Source organism: Gobio gobio, assembly GCF_949357685.1.
Source record: "Gobio gobio genome assembly, chromosome: 21".
Classification (NCBI taxonomy): Eukaryota; Metazoa; Chordata; class Actinopteri; order Cypriniformes; family Gobionidae; genus Gobio; species Gobio gobio.
The window spans coordinates 24,946,977-24,973,978 of NC_137117.1; the positions used below are offsets into that span (position 1 = coordinate 24,946,977).

The following is a 27,002-nucleotide window of genomic DNA, read 5'->3' on the forward strand; positions in this document are numbered from 1 at the left end:
CGGTGCTCTTACCCTGTCTAGACGTGTGACTTCAAGCTCTCGCCGTATGTAGTCCTGAGCTGTGTGTTCCTCAATGTTCTTCACACACACCTTCCCAAACTCCTTTGTTGAATTTAAGTCCGGCCAGTACCGCACACACTTATTCTGTAGATAGAAGTGAAGTTTTGAGATCCAAAGTATAATCAGTGTTGCACATTTAGCTACATTAGTGATGTTTTAAAAAATGTCAATATGTTAAAATGTAGTACAAAAGTTCTCAAATTAAGCAAGCATTAAAGATGCAGTGTGTACATTTTAGCGGCATCTAGCGGTGAGGTTGTGAACTGCAACCGCCCACCCCTCCCTTTCGAAGCACATAGAGAAGCTACGGTGGCCGACACAGGACAAAAATGTTGTCGTCGGAGAGAGCAGAGAGTGACTAGTGCTCTGTAGAGAAGTTTGTCCGTTTAGGGCTACTTTAGAAACATGACGGCACAAAATGGCGATTTCACTGTAAGGGGACCCGCGGTGTATGAAGATTGAAATGGCTCATTCAGGTAATAAAAATATAACGGTACATTATGTAAGGTCTTTATACACCAATGAGAACATAGTTATGTATATTATATTGCATTTCTGTCAATAGATTCTCATAAATACACACTGCACTTTTAACTAAATTAATTAATTTATTAAATTTGGACATATTAAAATTCCCTTTCTTTTTACAATTATATGTGCTGTACAGTTTCTGATTACTTCAGAGGAAATTGTGTGATCTCAACTCAATCTCATAACCTACAAATCTACAAACAAAGCATTGTTTCATCCAGGGCTGGATCTCACCCGTCCTCTCTCCATCTCTTTGGTTGTCATGACAATAACATGAGTGTTTTCCTGATACACCATTTTCCAGAAGTCTAGGACGGTGTTCTGAAGGCAACCCTGAGTGGCGATGAACACTTTACCTTCATCCATATGACAACCTTCTTCATTCGTGCTCTAAAAAAAAAATCAATGAGGACAACACTAAGAATGATAAAGAACATGCAAAATATTGATCACAGTTCCAGTAACCCATAAAAAGCTTGACATTAAGATTATGAGTGAACCGGCTTACTCTGATATAGTTAGCGTTGATGTAATCGGAGCCTAGCGTATCAGAATCCACCTCCTTGATCTGCACTCGAGTGGTGTCAACTGCAACAGAGAAAATGATGATCAAAGCAGGAACAGGAGTCCTGGAGATTAACGTTTGCTCTATCATTGAGTTATGAAATGCATCTGTCCAGTATGAAACCCGAAAAACACAAAAGAGAGTTACTCACAAGGTAGTATGTTCTTATATCTGTTCTTGTTTTTATTTTCTGGTCTCTGCCCCTCTTTCCTGGGGTAAAGGAGTTTACATTCTTGCTGCTGTAAAACCTACAGAACAACAGGGGACAAGATAAAGAAAGTTGGGACGAAATGTGCCAAACAATGAACCCTTGAGTAGTTTTCATTCCAACTTTGCTGTGTAATGAGATGTTATGTTAAGTCAGCACCCCCTGCAGGAATGTCCCATTTATCTGGACAGTTACCGCCAAACAGGAACTGCAGTTTAAGAGGTCAGCAAGCAGAGAGTCTTTTTATAAACAGCTCTCATATCAAAGAGTCCTCTGAGGTTTAATGAGTGTATTACAGTGGAAAGTACGCTGTCTGTTCTCTCAAACAAAACCTGGACTGAATCACCACATCCTATGATGAACAGAAAATATGAGTAGACAAATGAATATGGACAGAAATACCTCAAATTCTTCCCAGAAGCCTTGCTTGGGTTTCTCTGAGTTGTCAGCTACTTTGTTTAATTCCCGAACCCGGTTTTCAATGTTTGCTGCATTTATCCTCGTGGCATTAAATGGCTTGAACATATAAAGAAAGAAGAACAACAACAACAAAAAATTATATATATATATATGAGAGGAAAAGTAAAAATGACCTTAAATGTAATTCTGAAGGATAAAAGAGTGGCATTGTATTTAAAGAAATACAGCACAAACACACATTATAATAGAAAGTTCGGCATTTATGTGAAATAGACATTTTTGTAACATTATAATTGTCTTTACTGTCACTTTTGATCAATTTAATGCATCCTTGCTGAATAAAAATCTTTTGAACGGTATCGTATATTATTTCTTGTACTTGTTTTGCATTTGTAATGAACCGCTTGTCTGGAGAAAAATAAATGTTTGTTTCTTTCAGGCTTGGTTTAATTTACTCACCTGTTTAAGGTGCACAACAATTCCACTCTTCTCCACCATGGGGTTTTTCTTATAATGCTCCACTAAATCTGCTAAAGTGTCAAACCTCTCCCCTCCTCCTACATCATATTTCCCATCCTGGTAAAAGGAACAGACAAACAAACCATTCTCTCTTTAAATATACAGATTTTTCCTTTTCTTGAGAAAATTGAGATATTTTTACTGCATTTTTACCTGAAAACGGATCATGACATGGGTGACTTTAGTCTTGCGGTCTACGTTTTCATGCTTTTCTTCGTTAGTAAGGACGGAAAGCACAAAGTCTCCCGGTTTACTCTGACTCTCCCTCACCAGGAAGCTACCGGATTTACCCTTCTCCGTAAGGAGCTTTTCAGCATCTCTCCCCGAGAGATGCCCATGATACCACCTGAGAGCAAGTACAACACAACAATGAGGCACAGAAACACACATACTGTGCCTCCTGAAAGGATTATATATTTCAGAAAAATACATTTGAAAGAAACAAGTAATGTAAAAGAAAAGTAAACGCAAATGTTTTCTGCAATCTCATATGCAAAGCTTCTCATTGTAATGTAAGGGGTTAATAATAACGGCTGCCCCCACACATAAAAACGCCTACCTTTTAATTGTCACCCACAAAACCATACACGTTTTCACTTGAAATGCACCAACTTTAACTATAGAAACTATAGTGCAAACTATATTTTGTGGTTGGAAAATGTGCTTGCGAATGTAAAGAAGGTGAGAGTTGTTATGATATGAGGATATGTGTGGGAGGCGTTCGCTCACAAGCTGGAAAAACCACAAAAAACGACCCAAATATAATCTCTGAATGAACACGAGTTTTTCACCTACAATCTTTAAATGTATATAAATATTTCACTTTGATTTCACATTAACCTAGAGGATGTTGCACCATATAGACGCTGTATAAACACCAAACCCAGGTAAAGGAAGTTAAAAAGTACACTAGACTCTAAAATGAGACTGGACCTCAAACACATAAACGTCAAACATAAACAGAATGAAGGAAGGACCTGTTCCACTGTGGTAAAACAAACTGTTAGTCATGAAATCAAGATAAGCACAATCTAGAACTGACAAACAAACCACAGCTTCTGACGTGTCATCAGTCTGCTACTCTTCCTTTCTCAACCCTACTCAACCCTCTCGGGGGTTTGAACACTAGGGGGCAGGATTTCTTCCATCCACATCTTCTAATGCCACTTTCAAGCTCTAAGAGCTCCGGGTAGATCTGGAGCTGCCGTACCTCTCAGATGTGGGGTCCTTGCAGTTGAGGGGGTATTTCAGCTCGATGACATCTCCATTGCGTTCCCGCAGGAGGTCGTGCTGCTCGGTGTAGTACTGGACCAATTCAGCCAGCGTGGCAAATTTCTCCCCTCCGTACAGGTCATAATAGTCCCCCGAGTTCTGGATTTTAATATGGGTGACCTCATCGTTCCTCCTGCCCAGAACAAACAGATGGGACACAACAGGGAAAATGTAGGGGGTTGGGACATGAGGGATGACAGACAGGACGGAAAAGATGGAAAAGACAGATAACAGTTAGGAGTTTGGCACTGAAAAATGACACTTTAAACCAGGGTAAATGCTGACATAAATATCTTACAAAGGTACAGTAATCTGGATGACATAAATTATAAAAAAAAAAATTTCAGTCTTAGGCTGAAAATTCTAAACAAATTCAGTGCAAATCTGCACGGTATGCCATAATTTTCCTGCAACACTTCATGAATTTACAGCCATCATAAAATTACATTTTAGTTGTAAAATATGCAGCTATTGCTACAAATGAATTGTTGAAATTTGTTTAAAATTATTTTTTTCAATCCATGTTTAATGTAATCCAAACCTGCACTTTTTGGCTCTAAAGAGGATTTATGATTTTGTAGGATTTTTCTAGGTGTGCTGAGCAAGCTCTCTCTTTTACTTTTATTTGCTTGTCAAAAGGTTAAAATAAATAATCACAATTAATGTTATGATGATCTTTTGTAATGAAAATCTTATAACGCAACTTTTAAATTAAATACAGTAGTAATACTAGTTAAAAGAAACAGTTATGGTTTGGTTTGGATGAGCCTTACATAAAAACCCAAAAACGGTTCGCAAACACTGATACTGAGAAAAGAAAACCCGAAAAAAAAACATTACAATGATAGAGCTTGACTTTAACTTTTAATTGATGTTGAAGACATTCTTATCTGCTTAGAAAAATGGCCTTAAAGATTTGGTAGGGGAAAAAACTGTTAAAATGAGGGACAAAGTGTTTTGGAGCAACCCAATTTATAAACAGAATATACTACATGGAAAATTACTCTTAATAGACTTCAGGTATAGTCTCAACAAAACTGTCAAAAACTGCACTGCAGCTTTAAATGGCACCGTATGGAAAAAGTAGAAAGGAACACCTGCATAGATATAATCAGCTGTGCTAAGGCGCAAAACCACAACTTAACGCTGCGAGAGCAGATCACAATTATTGCAATTCAGCTCAAACACGCACACACCTACACACACACACACACACACACACACACACACACACACACAAACACACACACATATATATATATATATATATATATATATATATATATATATATATACACTACAAAAACAAAATCAAGCAAAGAACAGAAACCAATCTGAGACCTTGATTCCTCTCCATTTAATTTCTCTGGTTTTCTCTAGGCATCCATCGCTCTATCCTGGCCTGGCTCATGAAATTGCACTCTCCACAGTGTAATTGCATTATGGAGGTAAGAGAGGAGGCAGAGCAGCACGGTCTCAGCAGTGCGGGGCTAATGGCTGCTGACTGCAGCAGATGAGCGGCTCAGCGCTGTGGGTCCGGCTGGGCCTCTAATGCAATCACACACACACAATCACACACACACACACACACACACACACACACACACACACACACACACACACACACACACACACACACACACACACACACACACACACACACACACACACACACACACACACACACACACACACACACACACACACACACACACACACACACACACACACACACACACACACACACACACTCACACTCACACTCACACTCACACTCACACACCTGTTTGCCTACGTTGAAGGACGTCTAAATGAAGTAATACTGTACACTTCTACTGTTTAAAAAAAAAAAAAAAAATTCTACAAATGTAATATTATAACTAGAAAACAAATATAAAAAATGTATGTATGCATGTGTATATATAGTCAAGTGAAAAAGAAAGGACACCCTTTAGAATTGTATAGTTTTACGTATCAGAACATAATAAAAATCATCTGGTTGTAATTAGGTAAATACAACATCAGACAAACAACAACAAATGACATATCACACCGTGTCATTATTTATTTAACAAAAATAAAGCCAAAATACAAAAGCCATGGGGGTGACAAACTAAGTTTATTTCATACACAATGGTAATTCAAAGTAGCCTGGCTCTGCCCTCCTATGTACTTCCGCTCAATTTTCATTTTCCTTCAGTACTCCATCTGGGATTGCAGTATATTCTTTGGTTTTCTCCGGTAAAATTTTAATCGGTCCAATCAGCGAACAGAGGGAGTATGACAGTATTAGTATCTTGCATTGTTCTGGAGGAATTTTGACCCGCTCTTCTTTACAACGTTGCTTCAGTTCATTGAGATTTGCGGGCATTTGTTTATGCACAGCTCTCTCAAGGTCCCGCCGCGGCTGCAGCAGTTCAATCTGGTTGAGGTCTGGACTTTGACTGGGCCAGTGGAGCACCTTGATTCTTTTCTTTTTCAGCTATTCTGCTGTCGATTTGCTAGTGTGCAAGGGATCATTGTCCTGTAGCATGACCCAATATCTGACAAGCTTTAGCTGTCGGACAGACGGCCTCACATTTGTCTCTAGAATACTTTGAGTAGTTTGACTCCTCTGCATACCAAGGACTGCAAGGCGCCCAGGTCCTGTGTCTGCTAAACAAGGCAAAAATCATCAACCCTCCATCAGTGTGATGGACAGTTGGTATGAGGCGTTTGTGCTAATATGCTGTGTTTAGTTTTCGCCTAACTTGGCGCTGTGCATTATGGCCAAACATCTCCCCTTTGGTCTCGTCTGTCCAAAGGACATTGTTCCAGAAGTTTTCGAGAGAAGACTTAGAGAGGAAGTTTTCTCCTGGCGACCCTTCCAAACATGCCATACTTGTCCTGTCTTTTTCTAATTGTGCTGCCATGAACTTTAACATGTTAACTGAGGCCTGTAGAGCTCTTGGGTTTTTTGCAGTTTCTCTGACCCTTTCTAGGACATCCACTCCTGGGAAGATTGGCAACTGTTTTGAATGCTTTCTGTGAATAATCTTACTTGCAAATCACCCTTCTCAGATTGATGGCACAAACAATTGCAAACTCTAAGATCATTGCTGATGTCTTTCCTCCTTGTCATTGTGTTAACACATACCTGAATGCTCTAGACCAGCAAACTGCCAAAACCTTTATAGAGGTGATAACACTTGCTGATGATCAATTAATTAACAATATTTGATTATCAGTGCCTGACTGCTACTTGCCCTCTTAATTCCTATGGAAGCAGTAAAGGTACTTTGTTTGTCAGCCATAGCTTTTCCAATTTGGCCCAATTTTTGCTAAATAAATAATGACACAGTGTAATATGTCATGTGTTGTTGTTCATCTGAGGTTGTATTTATCTAATTTAGACCTTTTAATTTTATGGACCAGATGATTTTTGTATTATGTCCTGATACATAAAAACATAGAATTCAACATATGAAAAGTAATGTGAAAACACCACCCCCAAAATATATACAGAAACACAACTCACTCTCTCACTATCATTTTGGCATATCAAACTTCTCATGCTCATGTACCTTCTACAGTATGCTTGATAAATATCAAATATGCAAAAGAGGAAACACAATGTTATTTTCCCTTTGCTATCATATGAACAGGTGCACTAATTGCAAAATATTCAATGCAACAGCCAACGCGCTGCTCTTCTTGTATGTTTATTAGTTGTTTTATAATAGACTGATAGCAACTTGTCAGATTCCTTTAACTCAAATGCAAATGTTCTGAATGTGTGAGTGTGATTCAATCATTTGCATGAGGCTTTAACAAGTCCAGCGTCAGAGTAGAATGACTGGCTACAGTCAGATTCAAGGACGCCTACTGACTAATTTTACCTTCGAGCATGAGTTCATCATTGATTTTTCCTGCTAAAGCCAGCCTCTGCAGAAAGGCTGTGAGAGAAACACAATACTGCTATTGAGCCCCTCTATAGAAGTTGGGTGCCTAAAATGATATGTTTTCCCCAGAAATACATGTGGATGTATTTCCACATGTATTACACACATATGTAGATGATTTTTCACATTTGGCAACAAAAACACAATCATGTAATTCTTTAAATACATTTGTCTTCATATTAGTTCACCTTGTCTTAAATAAATAAATTATTTAAATGAATAAATAAAGAAGAAAGTCATATACACCTAGGATGGCTTGAGGGAGAGTACATTTAAAGGTCCCATGGCATGGCATTTTTCTATTATTTTATAATGTTTCCTGAGGTGTACTTATATTGTTAGTATGACTTTTACATCATAAAATGTCATAATTTAGAAATAAAAGGCATTTTTTCAATACTGCTGTTTGCCCTGTGGCTGAATGCCCTGCTTCAAGAGGCGTGTCTGCTGTGAGACTTCAGTAAAAACGCCCACTGTTGTGATTGGCTGACATCTTTGCATTTTAAATGAGCGGAGGGGGTGTGGTTTAACTTGGTCTACGAGGCACGAGCAGGCACGAGCAGGCACGAGAGACGGATGGACCTGAGTTCACTTCACATCAGTTCTCAGCATGTCTGAACTGTTTTAGTTACAGCATATACTTCAGGTTATTAGTCTATTTCTAGTCGGAGGGACTGTCACTCATGTCAGAAAGTTAGTAACTTTAGTAAATTATGGATCAGCGCTGACTGGAGACGCGAACCGTTTAGAACGATTCAGTCCGATTTGGTGAACTGATTCGGTTCACTAAAAAGAACCGGTTCAAAAGAAAGATCGTTCGCGAACCGGACATCACTAACGTACCAGAGACGGAGCTCAGCGATCGCTAACAAAGTTATTTATAGTACCTACTGAGTTATGAGAGCGCTGTCAGTCAGCGCGAGTTTATTGTGTTTGTATCTGAGAGTTCTGAATAAACACGAGTCCCAGTCACACCGAGTCCGTCTTCATCATTATTACCAACTTTGTAACACATGCAAAGTACCATTACAGCTGTCGAGATGAACGAGTTAAAAGTAAGTGTTGATAATAGCATTATTTTTAAAATAAAATAAAAGCGTCAGTGACGCGCGTTGAGTACACAGCGCAAACAAAGACACAACAGCAGTAATCGAATGTAATCCAGTTTATTGTGGGGCTAGGCTGGCTAGCCCGAATATGCTCACGCTTACCCCCCTTCTGCTTAATCTCACGCCGCGTTTGGTGCCTCCGCTGTGGGCCAGATGCAGTACTGGGGGTCGGGGATGTTGAAGGCCAACGGCCAGTGCAGCCCGAGCTTCGGCGTGTGTGAGGCCGATGTCGAGCAGAAACTCATGACTGTATGCACATTTTAGAACTGATAGACGCGACGAGGACGTACAAAAACACTGACTCACAAGATAGAAAACACGAAAACACTGTTCTGTCTGGAGAGAGAGAAGCCGCATTGTGTGCACGAATAATAAATAATTAGCTACACATCAGAAATTACTGATCACAGATCAGAAGGAACTGAAAAAAGACTTCTGTTTTCATTTGTACATCCAAACACTGAGAAACTGCCAGCGTTCACTCGTTCACAAGCAATGATCTCTCGAGCGTGTGCATGGGCGTGACAGATTCTCTGGGCGGAGGAAAGGGAGGTAACCGTTCCTGCTTGGACGTCAAACCAGGAGACTTCAGGATTGGCTCGTCTGTCCTGTCATTTTCTCAAAGGCAGAGAGAGACAGCCAGAACTCGGGTTTACACCGATCAACATTTCTATCCACTTGGGGACAATATTCAGGCTAGGGGAACTCATATTAATGTTGAAAAACCTCATAAAATGAAAATTTCATGCCATGGGACCTTTAAATGATGGGATAATTTTCATTTTTGGTTGAACTATTCCTTTAAGTCCTTACAAGTGGTCCGATTGGGTTGAACAGTTCTGTTTATAACGGTCTAACTCACTAGACTGTCTAAATTATGTTTAGACTATACATTTGCCACCAGTCGATTGTGAAATAGGCATCAGGCTGGGGAACAATCTTTTACAAGTCTGCCTAAGGTTACACAAAACATGCTATAATATAGACGTTCACTTAATTTTCACTTCATTCTCTTCACACTGGGTCTGGATTGATCATTCCTAGAGTAAAAGTCATGGTGAAAGTTTAACCCAAAGTAATCCGCCAAACTATGCTCTGTGAATGTGAAAACAGTTTTAGAGGGTCACTTCCTGTAGCCTGCTCCTGATAGCCATAACAGGCAGACAGGAAACATCTCCTGACACATTTCACCTGGCCCTGACACATCATACGCTACACTGCAGCGCCATGAGCCATTCATCTAACTCGGCTCCCAGCTTTCTGTCTGCAACTTAACGGTTAACAATAGTGCAGACGCTGAGCAATAGTTTCCACCCAGGAAAAATGGTTAGAGACAGATAAGAGAAACAGAAGCATGGAGTAGTGGAACATAATGCACTGGAGTCCCTAGGTGTCCATTTGGCCAAATGACTCCTCCCTTTATCTAATAATGCATTTTAAAGGAAGACTTTTCCTCATAACTTTGTAATTAAGCTCTCATCTGCCTACATTAGGCCTGAGAGGCAGTGAGATGGCTTGCTGATGTCTGCGTAACTCTTGTACTGATGCATTTGGTCAATTTTGTGCTTCTGTATCTACAAATGTTCAAACTAGATTCCAGGCGGACTTGCTAAGAAATATTATTTGAAATCATGTTATTTATTTATTTATTTATTTATTTATTTATTTATTTATTTATTTATCTGTTTTACTGGGTCTACATTAGTCATGATATTTCTGTCATGGATAGGACAATGTCGATATGTTTGGTCTTGGCGGACATTTACATTTATGACACACTGCTGTGAGCAAGTAAAACATGCTGCTGATGTACAATATATAATACATGAATTACCCGTAGCAAATCTATACAGGTGGAGCTGGGGAAGGGGGAGGATTTGTGAAAGTGTGCTGAACTGCTACAGCAAATGCTGACCAAGAATACAGCAGGAACCAATCAGCTGTGCCCTATTTACAATGATGTGATGGTAAGCAGGACCCATCAGTCTGCGCCATTTAGAGTTTCATGACAGAACTTTGTATTTGTGATATTCACAAATATCCTGGCTAGTGTTGTCAAAAGTACCGACCACGATACCAAGTCGGGTTCTGAAATTTAAAAAATATGACACTTTGAGCGCTATTGAGCTGTAATCATAAACACTTATGACTGGCCATTGTGCTCACGCGCTCATCGGATGTGTCCGTGATTGGCTATAATTAGAGATCGACCGATAGTGGATTTTACCGATACCGATAATAAGGTTAGACCACACTTGCCGATAACCGATTAATCGACAGATAGTTTTTAAAATGGATACTGGATAAAAAGGCAGATTTCTGTTTGTTGTACATCAGATACAGATAAATTAACACAGTAGGCCTACATTACATTTATTTGAATGCATTAATGAGAGTGATTGTGTGTGTGAATTACTCATACCGTCTCTATTCATTATGAAGCTGTGGTTTGTACTTACTTCAAAAGGTAGTATGTGCTATAACGGTTGAGTTTCTAAGCTACTTTAGTGACTTTACTTTAGTCACAGGACAGCGTTGACACTGCGTTTCTGCGCTCCTCTCTGCTCGCGATCTTCACGTGATGTGCGAGCTTCTGTCTGAGTGCTCGTTTGTCGCAATATATCAGGGATTAGTTCAACATAATACACATCTGATGGTCGAAAACTGGCAGGGCTTAAACCACATACAAATGACACGCTTTGTGAGGACGCACGCAGGTGAAAGAGGTCTGCCTTCAGGGCGCGCGCTTTGTCAGAGACGCGACACGGCTCGGCTCTGTCTCACAGAAAAAAGCTGAGCCCTGAACGGATACATTGTCCGCATTGTTGTTTTTGAATAGTGCACAATCGCTTTAAATGTTGAAACTGGTAAGCCTTTAAACGCATTTACTTGACAAACTTTATGAGCACGAAAGTGAAAGCGATCTGGGTTCGGGGCTTGCGCGCGCCGTCTCTCTGTGTGTGTGTGTGTGTGTGTGTGTGTGTGTCGCAACGCGTAGGCTATAAGAACAGCAATTAACTGACCTGTATATAAACTGTGTAAAACGTGCAGTTGCTATAGTGATTCTGAGCATTTATAAACACAGATAACCGCTCCTGCATCTCTCTGTGTGCCTGCAAACTGCACTTGATGTGACTGACGGGGCGGAGTCACGTGAAAACCGAAATAACCGACATGGGAAAAATATGTCGGTTAGAGGTTCTGAATGTCGGTTTCGGTTATTTTTCGAATAATCGTACAGCCCTAGCATCTAGTCAACAAATTAATAACTTTATAATGATTTGGCAACAGGTACTAAAGTATTCTGTATTCATACCGTTTCGCTGTCAGTGTTTTAAACGCACATCTGATGTGTCAGCATCAGCATGTGTCAGTGCAGCGCGCAGCCTCACGTGTTAATATAAACAACACGAGGCGTCAGTGATAGTTGTTATTTCGCCTCTAGAGGCCGCTCTCATGCTATATAATGCCAGCAGACCCTTCTCAACACTCTCGTACTGTGTAATGACAGCGCACCCTTCTCAGCCACTCAAGCAACAGACGCAACCCAGAAAAACTATCAGTATTGATTTTTGCCAATAACCGATTGTTTCACTAATGAATCGGTCGACCTCTAGCTATAATGATCAACGCACGGGAGCGTTTGAAAGCACACGGAAGTGTTTGAAAGCGTTTTGAAAGCAGGAGCGTTTGAAAGCACAAGCACAAGGACAGGTAGGCTGATAGGCGCTGTCATTCAAACGCTCCAGTGTGTATCTGTGTAAGCACTCTGTGAAAAGCGTCAATGATGTATACATGTTTTTGAAGCGTTGGTCATTGCAGCCAATCACAGACATATTTGATAAGCGTGTGAGCACAATGGGCAATCAGAGGTGTTAACGATTCGCTCAACACGCCACATTTTTTTAATTTCAGCACCGACTTGGTATCGCGGTCTGTACTTTTGACAACACTGATCCTGACTAGTACATGAAATTGCAAAAGAAATCTTGACAGGGTAATCAGGACCCTGACATGAGTTGAAAGAATCTTATCATTTCACTTTGGACAATGGTCAACTATAAGTGGTAATTATACAAAAATATATATTCAAATTATGCAACGGAGCAGCCAATCAAGTATTTTAATGTGTCATGCAATAACTATGGTTCCTCTCAAATGGTCCAATAGAGGTTGCTTGACCAAATTGTCCTCTTTTTTTTTGAGTGATTACCTCTATACTGGTATTGCAAAAACAATTATATAAAGCAAAATAAAAAATACCAATACATAGAGGCAATCACTCAAAAAAGTTGGAAGATTTGGTCAAGCAGCTGACTTAATAATTTTTCAGACTACTTGAGATGGAATGACCTATTTTAAATATGAATATGGGCCAAAACCAAACTTAGATATTACACAAAAAAATCGTAAAAGTCAAGCATAATATTTACATGATTCCTGCACCAATTGCATTCCATTGTTTGAACACACAAAAAAGAAGTTGACAACTCCAGAATGTACTGCAAATGTTCTGAAAAAGATGGTGGTCGAGGTAAAGTAATGTTGCTTACATTGAATTCAATACTGATAAATAGGGCTGTACGATTAATCGAAAAATAACCGAAACCGACATTCAGAACCTCTAACCGACGTATTTTTCCCATGTCGGTTATTCTGGTTTTCACGTGACTCCACCCGGTCAGTCACATCAAGTGCAGTTTGCAGGCACACAGAGATGCAGGAGCAGTTATCGGTGTTTATAGATGCCCAGAATCACTATAGTAACTGCATGTTTTACACAGTTTATATACAGGTCAGTCAATCGCCGTTCTTATAGCCTATACGCTGCCACCGACACACACACACACACACACACAGATGGCGCGCGCAAGCCGCGAAGCCTGATCGCTTTCACTTTCGTGCTCATAAAGTTTGTCAAGTACATGCGTTTAAAGGCTTGCCAGTTTCAACATTTAAAGCGATTGTGGACTATTCAAAAACAATCTTTCTGTGACAGAGAGCCGAGCTGTGTCGCGTCTCTGACAACGCGCGCGCCCTGAAGGCAGACTTTTTCACCTGCGTCCTCACAAAGCTTTGTCATTTGTATGTGTTTTAAGCCCTGCCAGTTTGAACATTAAAGCGAGTTTCGACCATCAGATGTGTATTATGTTGAACTAATGCCTGATATATTGTGACAAACGAACACTCATACAGTAGCCTAGCTCGCACATCACATGAAGATTGCGCGCAGCGACGAGCGCAGAAACGCAGTGTCAACGCTGTCCTGTGACTAAAGCAAAGTCACTAAAGTAGCCTAGCTTAGAAACTCAACCATTATAGCATATATTTTAATACCTTTGAAGTAAGTAGGCTACAAACCACAGCGTCATAATGAATAGAGACGGTATGAGTAATTCACACGCACAATCACTCTCTCATTAATGCATTCAAATAAATGTAATGTAGGCCTACTGTGTCAATTTATCTGTATCTGATGTACAACCAGCAGAAATCTGCCCCATAGACAATAACTGCTGAAAGAGAACTGTTTCCTTCAAGTGTTTTAAAATCACAAAGAAATGCACTTTTTCATTAGAAAAAAAAATTATATTCATATTTAAATCATATTTACAGTAAAAACCTTATCAGGAACTTACTCAAAAACCTTACGAGGGCCAAAAAACAAAACAAAAAAAAAGCAAAATAATCGTTCATTAATCGTAATCGAGGTAAAATGTTCAATTAATCGAGGTTTTTATTTTTGGACAAATCGTTACAGCCCTACTGATAAATATTGATCAAATTTGTTCAGAGTCAGCTTAGCAACAGCTGAGTTGCAACCTATTGTATGCAGTTCATACCAAAACCTTCACTAGGGAGATTTTGTGATGGTTAGGAAAGCAGCTCCCTACTGTGTGTAGGCAGTAGCTTTACTAGGTTCTACAACAGAGAAAGTAATTCAGCACTAAAAACACAAAACATAAGTCCAAAAATACACTAATCAACAGCCTTCACTATTAACTTGTTTATATACTGGTATGGCCATGCATCTGATAATCATAACAAGCTGACCTCATTGCTTCACAGCTGGGCAGATAAATCAGTCTACATGCAGCTGGGCTTCAGCCCTGAAGGCTTGCGGTGGAGCTGAGCCACGTGGCCTTAGTTCTGGAGAACATTAGATACAGTGAGAGTCTTACCACCATAACCACAAACAGCAGATCTGGGGCTCCACAGACTCCACGTTTTAAAGCTATTATGAAAGCCCTTTTTTATCTCTTTCTCTCTGTCCATTGACTCTCCAATCACTCATCAGACAAGCATTTGCAATGGCTCAAAGACCTGCCCACAAGCTGACACTGTAAACCTTAAGCACCAGCCCAGGGGCAACTTAAAAGCTCTTAGGTTCTGGAGAGTGGGAGGGAAAGTGCCGTCTCTTACTGTCATCTACGTTCGAACATCTAATACTGACGGCAACCAATAAAAATACAGCTGTAATCCTCAATATGCTCTGACACAATGCAATATACAGTATATGTATGCATTACAAGACAATGCCAATGTTTTTTATATTAGGGAATATTCCCTATTGCAGAGGTTTGCTCCTGGGGACACACTGTCCTGCAGAGTTTGGTTCCAACGATAATCAGGATCACTAAATAACATACAGGCAGGGTGTGCTGAAGCAGGTTGAAAATAAACTTTGCAGGACATTGGGTCCCTAGGAGCGGTGTTGAAGACTTCTGCCCTATTGGTTTGTATGTTATGACGTGATCTTTTGAGCTTTCACTGCATGAAACAAACACTGACATAAATCTATGACACAAACAAGCATTTTAATGCTTTACCAAGCATAGAAACAGTCAGCTAGATAAACAAGTACTATTGCAAGAAATCAATAACCCACAGATAAACATTTAACAGGAGAGATGCAATTCATGCTCAACTTCACAAACCACAGTAGGTCAAAACAACATAATGACCGGGATAAGCGCCCTGTCTGTGGGAAAAAGCACAATTCAAGACAAGAGCATAAGCGCAGTAAAGCAGGCTAGGAGAAGCGCATAGTAAATATGCCCACCTGACAGAGAGAGTGAAATCTCCAGGGTTGCTCTTGCTTGGTCTGGCTAGAAAGCTGCCATGGACGCCCCGTGTCAGGAGGAGGTGTTCTGCCTCGATCCCAGTGATGTTGGGATGAAACCACCTGAAATCAAACCAAAATGAAATACTCAGCAAATACATCAAGTTGTGATGATCAATAACTAACAAAGCTTTACATTTATCTCCTCATCAAAATTCGCAAAAATATGCTAATACTTCTCTTAAAGGTACAGTCAGTGTGGTGCAAAATTCTGACAAAATCACTAGCAAAGAAATGTTCTGCATTTCTAAATTATGCTTTATTTTATATACACTACTGTTTAAAAGTATGGGGTCAGCAAGATTTTTTTTGGAAAGAAAGAAATATTTTTTATTGAGTGACAGTAAAGTAGAGGGCTGCATTGGGATTGAGTCCCGCCGGGTCCCACGGGACCCAACGCAAATCTCGCGGGAGCGGGCGGTTTGAATTTTGCTGCAGGCGGGAATGGGCGGCTAAAAAAAACACCGCGGGATAGGGAGGTTGCCTAGCGACATGATGGAGAAGATAGATGATGTAGAAAAGAACCTCAAACTAGGTATTTACAGCACAAAAGCTAAGCAAGGAAAGTCTGACATTTGGAGAAGTTTCTCAATTGTTTGTGATAAAGATGGAAAGGAGCTGGACTTTGTTCATTGTGACAAATGTGCAAAAATACTCATCTACAATGGGCACAAATCTGTTTTTTTTTACATGCAGGCCAGGGAAACGAAACAAACAACCCCATGAATCTCTTTAATAATATCAATACAAATACGTGTTTTTTTCCCCCTGCGGGACGGGAGAAGACACAAAATCAACCATCTCTATTATTGTGCGGGAATAAATTCTCAGAGTTTTGCGGGTGCGGGCGGGAGTGGACATACATATTGCGGGAGCGGGCGGGAGTGTAACACATACGTTGCGGGAGCGGGCGGTAATGGTCAGAAATTCGGCGGGCGCGGGTGGGAGCGGGATGAAGAAAACAGTCCCGCGCAGGGCTCTAAAAGTCATTTGGGCCAGATTTACTAACAGCTTGCGCCAGCGCAAACCCTCTTTTGGCGTTTAAAAAACTACTGTCAGGATTTACTAAAGACACGCAGTGATAAATTAGCGCTGAAAAGGCGTGGACATGGTTCATTTTGAGGCTGACCTTATTGCATATGCATAGGAGTTTCCCTTCAGGCGCAAAATTCATGGGGGGAGAGAATTTAAATTAGTCATGCAAGGTGATTTACAAAGGTTTGCGCTCGTCAATTAAAAAAAATCATGTCTTAAAAGGTGCACTATGTAACTTTTCCGTCCACTAGAGGTCGCCTGTTCATAACAAAGGCGTAGTTTGATGACGCCACGTTTGAGCGCAGAATCTTGGGAAAGGTGGTCTTCACCTCACAGCCGGTGGAAAAGACTCGGGATAGGACTCGGGCAGAAATCATGTACATGGATGTGATTATTAACATTACTGTAGTATGAAGCAGAGCAGGGCCGAGTGTTGTGGAGCTGAGCAAGGCCGCTGGAACGATTGTTAATAAGAAGAGCGGAACACACACCTCGCGAGCAGCGGGACTTTTATTATGGCATAGTCCTTGGCGGGACTTCCGCTTTTCCGGTCATGAGTATGACGTAACGCAGCTCTGTTCATCATATTAGATACATCTGTGTGTGTTGAAAATTATGTTATGATGTTATTCTGTGCGTTCACGTGGCGGCTGCTATAACACTTGTTGCACACTGCAGTGAGAGTAAAGTGTTTCTGCAAAAATAAAACTGAGGTAACGCAGATATGACGCAATCGACAAGTGACTCCCTCACACGGTTCCTTGGTTAAAATAGCAATTTCTCACATTTTTACAAATAGTTGAAAACATTTGGGATATTGTAAGTATTCAACTGAACAAAATATATAACACTGGCCTTGTGGTTTTTGCATATTATACTGAAAATGTTTTTTTTAACCAGACGCTAACAGGTAGATTGCGCTGGTCATTATGGAAATTATCCGGCTGCGTCTGTGTTCAATAATTTGTACGTCGTCAGTAGATCACACAAAGAATTGTCCACTCCCATCTGCGCTTTTTTAGAATTGCGCTCTCACGCTAATTTGCCGTTTAGTAAATCGGGCCCATGATGGTACAAAAGATTTCTATTTCAAATAAATGCTGTTATTTTTTTCTTTCCTGAAAAAATGTCATGATTTCCATGAAAATATGAGGCAGCACACCTGTTTTCAACATTGATAATTCATTTAAAAAAAAGTGTTTCTTGAGCAGCAAATCATCATATTAGAATGATTTCTGAAGGATCATGGGACACTGAAGACTGGAGTAATGATGCTAAAAATTCAGCTTTGCATCACTGGAATAAATTATATTTTAAAACATTAAAATAAAAAATATATTTTTGATCAAATGAATACAGCCTCGCTGAGCAGAAGAGACTTAATTTAAAAGCATTAAAAAAACCTCTCCAATCCCAAACTTTTAAACGGTACATTTAAGTTCAAATAAAATGGGCCCTATATGCCCTTCTGCATACCGTACATCTCAGGCTCAGCAAACTCTTTAGTCAACCCACCCGTTCTAGTGATGTCATCGAGCAAGCTTAGCCACATGTATATTTGTGTCCAATTTCACGGCGAGCGCCCATTCTAATCAGTTACGATTTGCTGTGTTTGAAAAGTTATTTCCTAATCCTTTGGGGTTGATGGGGGGGTGGAAGGGGATGAGAGGTCATGTGTAATCTGGGCTAGTGTTGGGCCCCAGCTGTCTGGCTGCCTGCAGCCCGTCTGGTCCTACAGCGGCTGCCTCACGTGAGAAGGCTTTGTGAATGGCCGTTCAGGGGTCAGGAGTAATTTTATCTGCGTGCTGTTTCTGAGCGTGGCTGCCTGCTAGGGGCCCTATGTCTTAATCTCACTTTAAGTGACCGCATACAGGTCATTTACTTTCATCTTGACAGAACCTGACCACATTGTATAATTGCTGTTATACCATTCAAAAGTTTGGGGAACGTAAGAAGTCTCTTATGTTCACCAAGGCTGCATTTATTTGATCAAAAATACAGTTAAAACAATAATATTGCCAAATATTATTATAACTATTATAATTTCAATTTCAATATTTTTAAAATGCTATTTATTCCTGTGATGGCAAAGCTGATTTTCAGCGTCATTACTCTTCAGTGTCCCATGATCCATCAGAAATCATTGAAATATGCTGATTTGGTGCTCAAGAACTTTCTTATTATCAATGTTGAAAACATTTATGCTGCTTTTTGTGAAAACTGTGAGTCCTTTGAATAGAAAGTTCAAAAGAACAGCATTCATTTAAAATATAAATCTTTAATTATCTAAAAGATTTTACTGTCATTAATGAACAAATAATAACAACATTTATTAAAAAAAAACATACTGACCTCAAACTTTTAAACGACTGTGTACACATTTGTCAAATAATCCTAATTTCTTAAATAACGCCTATAATTCTCAAGCGTTGAATATAATATAATGTGATTTTAAGATAAATAGTTACGGAATAATTAAAGGAATATTCAGGGTTCAAAACAAGTAGTGCAGAATCTTGCTGACATTACCACAGAAAATAATTTCGACTCATTCCTTACAACTACATTTTCTACAGCTTGCCCCAAATGTTGTCGAAAGATTAAGTTGTATTGAAAAGCAGAGGTCTTAATGAACAGATGTGCGCATTACATCTTAGCCTGATACTGTCAGCTCAAACACGATTTCCCACCATCTTTCCATGGAAAGTCCGCAAACATCACTCACTTCCTCCAGTTCTTCACCGTAGAGGAAGTGCTGTAGTACCCTTGACGTTGTACTGTTTTATTGAGTCTACCTGTGAGCATTAGTAATCACTGGGGGGGGGGGGGGGGGGGGTGTTGTTGAGAGTTCTGCATCTCTTTCCCCCTCATTACCATGACTCACTACTTATGATTCTATGTTTGTCAAAAGAGCTATATTTTCCCCTCTTGCCACAGCATCACTATGCATGGTCACGAACTTCCCTATCTTTTGTAAAGTTCGAAGCTGAAGCAAAAATATTAAAATATATGAGGATTAATAATTCATTGACATTTCTGTCAGCACTTTTGCTCCTGACAATGACTTTCAAAAAGCATGCCCAAGCAACTATCCAAGAAAAAAATACGTTTGTAATGGTAATGAAATGATATATATATATTACACTCAATAAGACAAACGTATGTTTACATTAAATATTTTATTTATTTTGTAAGTCTTAAGTGATTTGTGTTTTTCTGTCTATACTTATTTATTAGTTATTGTTCATGGAAATGTTTGAATCATTTCAGAATGGTATATTATAAATATTTAAGATAAAATATGAAAATATATTTAGATCCCTTATGAAATGTATCGCCACCCAGTGCGAGTTTTTTTTCTTCTTCAGTGCATTTCTGTCAACTACAGCTGAATTTTGAGATATTTTTACATTTTTGTAAATATCCGGCATGAACATTCCCTATATGTCATGAAGAACTAAAAGAAAGATATAGCACTCAATGTGGTCTGCGCTGTGTAGATAAACATGTCGTCATAGCTGACAATATCATTTTGCAACATTAAAGCAAAAGACCAGAATATTCAGTTTTAGAATATTTAGAGTCTTCAAATTCATTGAAATATGGAACATGATGCAACCGACTACAAAAGAATATATATTTCTTAAAAAATATTTCTGAAACATGACTAAAAAAAGATTCAAGGATGACTGTCTCTATTTATGTCCATGTTTGGTAAACATCTTAGCAGATAATTGTGGGATTTGAGGTCATCTGAAAATACATAAATCAAATCTTCATATTGCACACTGTAAAACAGCAGGTGACACTAATCCCAGCTAAGCTGCTGTGTATTTTCATAAAACAATGATAGTGGGCTTAGTCTGACCTCTTAACCTTTCTTTTCAGCTCCCAAAACTGCTCTTAGCTCTTCACAAAAAAAAAGAAAACGATAACTTATAACAATAACTTCCCAAATTCACATTAATAAAAATAAAGATCGTACAGAACAAGTAACACCAAGTGGACGGGTTTCTGTTTAAGCTCTTGTATAGTGTTTGATTCTCTTGTGATGGAGGGTCTGGTCTATTACTCGTACAGGTCTGTACAGATGCAGGATTTTCAGGCAAGGATCTGCACCCAGGAACAAACATCTCCGGGTCACTTCTAAGCCTCACTGAGCTCCCAGCCGCCCTCCAGGACACAGCACACAGAGCCACAACAAACCACAAACCATCCTGCAAAGTGCACACACACACACACTCCTGCACAAACAGCGGCACAGAAAGAAATGTGTAACGCAATCGCATGTGAATTCGGCCGTGAAAATGGCATCGACCAGATTCAAAATGATAACAGCAACTAATGCCTCATGTTCCTACCTCACCATTCTGTTCGGAGCCTGTCAGAGCCCCTGCTTTGCTTCAGAGTTGGTAATCCACGCTTGGTACAGTTACACAAGGAGGAAGAGAGGGGGCAGGGACTTGTAGGAGTGCTGCTGGTTGGAAAGAGAGGTGGGGGTGTTTAATCTGGGATTTGGATGCGTGTGAGCTGCCCTGATAGGAAAGCCAGCCAGCACAATCAGCTTTTGAGCAACTGTCCATCCCTCCTGCCCCCCCTTCCTCTCTTGCTCTCTCTCTGAACGTGACGCAGCGTTGCCATGCTGCCCGGCACACACCCCTTATCTTTATCTGTGCTACCATTAGGTTTAAATGGAGAGTGGCAGCTGCACAAAGATTATTAAAGAAAATTGGTACAGTACAAAATCATATTTCGAGCAGCTTAAGGCATACTGAAAAACCATTCACATGTGAAAATGTTTTGGCATCAAATAATCATATTTGCATTGTAGTAAATCAGTATTTTGTATTATTTTCCAATTTAAAAAAATATCTGAACATGCTTAAAACAAGGTAGTTAACTTTTGCTTTAATACATCAATGTTCAAAAGTTTGCGGTCAATAAAACAAAAACCTAAAAAGATTCTTATGCTTATCAAAACTGCATTTGTTTGATCATAAATACAGACAAAAATAGTAATAAATAGTAAAATAGTGAAATATTCTAACAATTTAAATTGAAATAAAAATATATATATAATTCTAATATGCTGATTTGGTGCTCAAGAAACATGTATTATTATTATTATTATTATTAGTTGAAAATACTGCAGTTAAGTGTGGAAGTTTTTTTGAGGATTCTTACAAGAAAGTTTGAAGAACAGGACAATAGGCAGGACATTATTTAAAATTGAAATATTTTGTAACAAATGTCTTTGTTGTCATTTTTCTCCATATAATGTGTTTTTTCTGAATAAAAGTGTCAGTTTCTTAAAAAAAAAGTCTAACTATACTTACGGTAGTATACACAAACATGAAATTAAGTTCTTACCATTTTGTCAAAAGTTTTTTTTCTTGTTTTAATCATAAATCCTACAAAATTGAATGAGAAAAATATATTTAATTCAAGATACATGCTCTTAATATCTTACACAATTTTTATTCTTAAATACATGTATTTTTTAAGGATGGTTTTAATATTTTTAGTGGTAAAGAAAACAAAAATACTGAAAAATATATTTTTTATTATGAGATAAAGCTAACAACACTGCAGTAACTGACTTTAAGCACGTAGACGTTTCTATAAGGAAGGTTTGTTCTTTTGCTCAAGGACTAAGTGTGCACTTGCCATCTTATGCAAACAGTAGGTTACTGTAGGTTGCATACTGTAGGTTGCATACAACCTACTGTAGGTTGCATAAGTGAAAAAGGCTTACCAAGTAATGAAGTAATTCTGTTTCTAAATGACTGATTTAAAAAACACGTGAATAAAATGCACTGCTCAGGCTAACAAAGCTTTTTTTCTAATTACAGAGGAACTTTGGCATGAGTCACTAAGGGACAGAGAGAATTAGGACAGACCCGAGCGCCAGGAAAACACCCGGATTCCCCCAGAATGGAGCTGAACGCAATATCATGAGTCCAAAATATTAAGAGTAGGTAAAGCTAAAATGTGTAATTTCTGTGACACCAAACAGAATAGAAAAAAAATAATAATGACATATTTCCCAAATATCTGCCTGCCATTGGTTGGACAAAGTCCCGCCTAAAATACACACCACTGGTTGAGCCAATGTTGCTATGCCAGGATGCTCAAACAAACAGCAGTGTTTTCTGCAGTGTTTACATTTTCGAGAAATCAATCTACGAATGGCTCACTTCTCAAACTGGGACACAAATGCCCGGTTTCACAGACAAGGCTTAAGCTAGTCCCAGACTAAAGTGCATGTTTGAGCCGTCTTAACTGAAAGAAACTTGCACTGACATATCTTAAAATGTCAGTGCCATTGTTTTGCCTAAAGAGGCACACCAGTAATGTTTTTTTTTTCTAAAGGCGCATTTATAAAAGCTACTTAAATATCCTAATTTAACTAAGGCCTACTCCTGGCTTAATCTAAACCCTGTCCGTGAAACCAGGGGGAAGTATTTTAATGTTGTACACTTCAGCTTTAAGTCTTATCAAATTACTTTTATCCCTTCCCCTTTTCGATGGAAGTAATATTCTCCTGTAACTTCCCTTTAAACTTTATACAATCTCATAAGGACACAGTAAGTGCAATCTGAGGCCATTAGTGTTATAATAGTCTGATTAATAAATGCAAAGGAAGCTTCTCTTCCTTTAGCTTCCCTTTCGATAAAATAATAGCACGACTTGCACCCCTGGTTTAATAATTAACAGCCATTGTCCAGCATGATAAAAGCTTGATAAAAATAGCAATGAACTATGGCAAAAACAAGATGGACGAACACCACAGACATTGAATGCTGTTAAATAATATAGTTGTTATAAAAATAATATACCTATTTTAATCATAATCATAAACCAACAAGAAAATTAAATAAAAAATGCCAAAGGAGTTCTAAAATGGGAATGGCCAGTGGCCACATAATCCTCTTTTGTAACATCCATATTGGCACATACAGTTGAGTGACACCAGAGACTCTCTGCTTATGATAACTCGGGGGCACAAACGGGTTGTACAGTGGGCCAGAGAGAGAGAGAGAGAGAGCGATATCAGGCGGAAAGTGCTGCAGCAGTGTTCTGACAGGGGAAACACACAGGCCCACGTGCACACAGAGAGCTGCCTCTTCCCTCTTACATAATGTCTCAAGTTCAACACAGTTGGCTATTTAAAGCGACAGGCTCGGTGACAAAAAGCGATATACATAGTACCCCCAACTCAGCTTCAAAGGCCCTCTCTCATCTATATTGGGGGCAGACGGCTCTCTGTGGCTGGATTTTAGTATCGTTACAGATATTTTTAGAAACGCTGATTATGGTACCACATGTCCAGCGGTGACACTGTGGGTAAGTTCCAACACAGTCTTGTAATTAATATACAAATATATATGTGTGTGTGTGTGTGTGTGTGTGTGTGTGTGTGTGTGTGTGTGTGTGTGTGTGTGTGTGTGTGTGTGTGTGTGTGTGTGTGTGTGTGTGTGTGTGTGTGTGTGTGTGTGTGTGTGTGTGTGGACTGGTAATCATCACGTTATGGGGACAAAATGTCCCCACAAAGATAGCAATATCCGAAATCCTCATCCTTGTGGGGACATTTTTAGGTCCCCATGAGGAAAACATCTTATAAATCAGACTAAGTGATGTTTTTTGAAAATGTAAAATTGCAGAATGTCTCCTGTGAGGGTTAGGTTTAGGGGTAGGGGCAGTGTAGGGGGATAGAATATACGGTATGTACAGTATAAAAACCATTACGCCTATGGAAAGTCCCCATAAAACATGAAAACCCAACATGTGTGTGTGTGTGTGTGTGTGTGTGTGTGTGTGTGTGTGTATATGTGTAATCAGTATTCTGGAACATTAAAGGTAGGGTAGGTAAGAATGATCTAAAACACTTTTGTCCAAATTTGTTTAAACTTTCTTTATATGTCAATACATAATTAAAATTTAAGTACTCTGAAAAAGAGAGTATAAAAATCGAGTGACTCTAGACTTTTTAATCAGCAATAAACACCGCTCATTATTTTCGTTCGGGCCGAAACAAGTGATTGGCTTGGGCGACAGTCACTCTCTCTCGCTACCATGGCTACCACCGCTTTTGCTACAGGATCTGCCCACATGCGCGCACCCCAGTGTTGCCAAGTCGGGCTACTTCAAACACTGTTGGCGCGGGCTGTTTTTCATGTCCGCGGGTTGAAGCGACCCCAATTATGTGATCTTTTGCCCCGGGATTTGCGAATTTTAGCAAGCATCCCTACCAAAAAGACACATATTTTACCCCCCAAATGCGATTTTTACCGGAGAAACACGATTGGGCTTGTTTTGGGCTAGTTTTGAGTAGCAATTGGGCGGATTTTGTTGTGAAAACCTGGCAACCCTGGCGCACCCGTTATTTCTGCTGGACAGGTAATCTTTCATTTTGATTATACATTTTTTTGGTTTATGTTTTCATGAAGCATGTATCACTACCACACGTAGCTGCCTAATATAGCTAACAACATTACTTAGCATAAAGTTACAATGTTATACACTTAGCGAACCATTAGTAGAGATGATAAATACTCAATGTGCTTAGCTCAAGTTGATCACTGTCATGTTGAATTTCGCAAAATGTAACTTTAGATAACAAAATGCATGTGTAAAAGCTAGTACACCACATCCAGGAACTTTTTTTAGAACTAAGTTCGCTTTAGCTACTACCCTCTGTCTAAACTCTTTTACCATGTTCACCGGGAACTTTACCTGCACGTTTATTTCGGCCCTTGGTTTGTTTTTATATTCTGTACCTATGTTTACTGATGTTTTTATCTTGTATCTGTGTGTGTCGTAAACACTGTGTTGTGTGTGTATTTTAAACTTTACCAGTATCGTTATTCTAGCTTGATAGTGAGTACTAAAAGACATCTTATTTGTTTATATTCATAATGATAAAGTTAGATTTTTTATTACATGTGATTCTGACATGATGTCACTACATGCACTTCTTCTCCGCTCGCCTCAGGTAAATAATGCGTCTTTCAGCTGAGCTGATCGCGGTCGGCGTAGCGTGTTCATGTGTTTTGGGGGCGTGGCTTTGGAAAGAGCCCAGAAGGGAGAAGGTGGAGTGAATGGAAATAATGAGCTGTCTTTAAAAGTCGTGAGAGGTCTAAAGACACTACATTTTTATACTTTCTTTTTAAGAGTACTTACATTTTAATTATGTATTGATATATAAAGCAAGTTTAAACAAATTTGGAAAAAAAGTTTTTTAACCAAATCTTACCTACCCTACCTTTAAGGACAGTCTTTTTTTAAAATGTCTTACGGTACCTCACACTTTTGAATGGTACGGTAGTGTTTCACGGTTTCTACAAAAATAGTAAGCAACACAACTGTTTTCAACATTGATAATAATAAGAAATATTTCTTGAGCACCAAATCAGCATATTAGAATGATTTCTGAAGGATCATGTGACACTAAAGACTGGAATAATGTCTGAAAATTCAGCTTTACCATCCCATGAATACATTTTAAAATATATTAACTGAATCCTATCAAGATAAAATTTACATTGATAACGATAAGCTTTGGACATTTTACTCGATATGGACTAATCTAACAGCCTATCACGCAGCAGAAATAAACACAACAACAGCCAGTCAGTGCATCTCGCTAATAAGTCGTTTCTGCGTGTTTGAATCAACAGCGCGGTTTTGTCTGATACACAAACTCACACACGTGACACTCACTGTGTTTTCAGCGTCTCAATATACAGTGGGGAGAACAAGTATTTGATACACAGTTGATTTTGCATGTTTTCCCCACTTACAAAGCATGTATAAGTCTGTAATTTTTATCATAGGTACTCTTCAACTGTGAGAGACGGAATCTAAAAAGAGTCATTTGAATTATGCTCGTTTATCACGCCACTTGTTCAGTAGAAAATACAGAGCAGACTCCCCAGACCAATGTTCAATCTTAAATTGAGCTTGGTCTGGTAATATACCAGACAAATTTGATACATCAGAAAAGCAGAACTTAATATTTGGTACTGAAACCTTTGTTTGCAATTACAGAGATCATACGTTTCCTGTAGTTCTTGACCAGGTTTGCACACACTGCAGCAGGGATTTTGGCCCACTCCTCCATACAGACCTTCTCCAGATCCTTCAGGTTTCAGGGCTGTCGTTGGGCAATACGGACTTTCAGCTCCCTCAAAAGATTTTCTATTGGGTTCAGGTCTGG

General features: G+C 39.2%; 1 protein-coding gene across 2 annotated transcripts in view; it reads right to left on the reverse strand.

Annotated features, from left to right (window-relative positions):
• The window catches only part of ptpn11b (protein tyrosine phosphatase non-receptor type 11b), a 41,207-nt gene that overhangs the window by 8,791 nt on the left and 5,414 nt on the right, over positions 1-27,002 (reverse strand). Inside the window, exons 1-10 of one of the 2 annotated variants that reach the window (XM_079802840.1) lie at positions 21,145-21,188; positions 15,689-15,811; positions 3,514-3,708; positions 2,457-2,649; positions 2,244-2,360; positions 1,767-1,880; positions 1,308-1,404; positions 1,100-1,179; positions 826-981; positions 13-144 (exon numbers count right to left, since the gene is read on the reverse strand). In XM_079802840.1, coding sequence (XP_079658966.1) covers positions 13-144; positions 826-981; positions 1,100-1,179; positions 1,308-1,404; positions 1,767-1,880; positions 2,244-2,360; positions 2,457-2,649; positions 3,514-3,708; positions 15,689-15,811; positions 21,145-21,152 — 1,215 coding nt within the window. In that variant the 5' untranslated portion in view covers positions 21,153-21,188. Of the gene's footprint in view, positions 1-12; positions 145-825; positions 982-1,099; positions 1,180-1,307; positions 1,405-1,766; positions 1,881-2,243; positions 2,361-2,456; positions 2,650-3,513; positions 3,709-15,688; positions 15,812-21,144; positions 21,189-27,002 lie in introns of those variants that run through there. The other variant, XM_079802839.1, reaches the window with a different exon arrangement.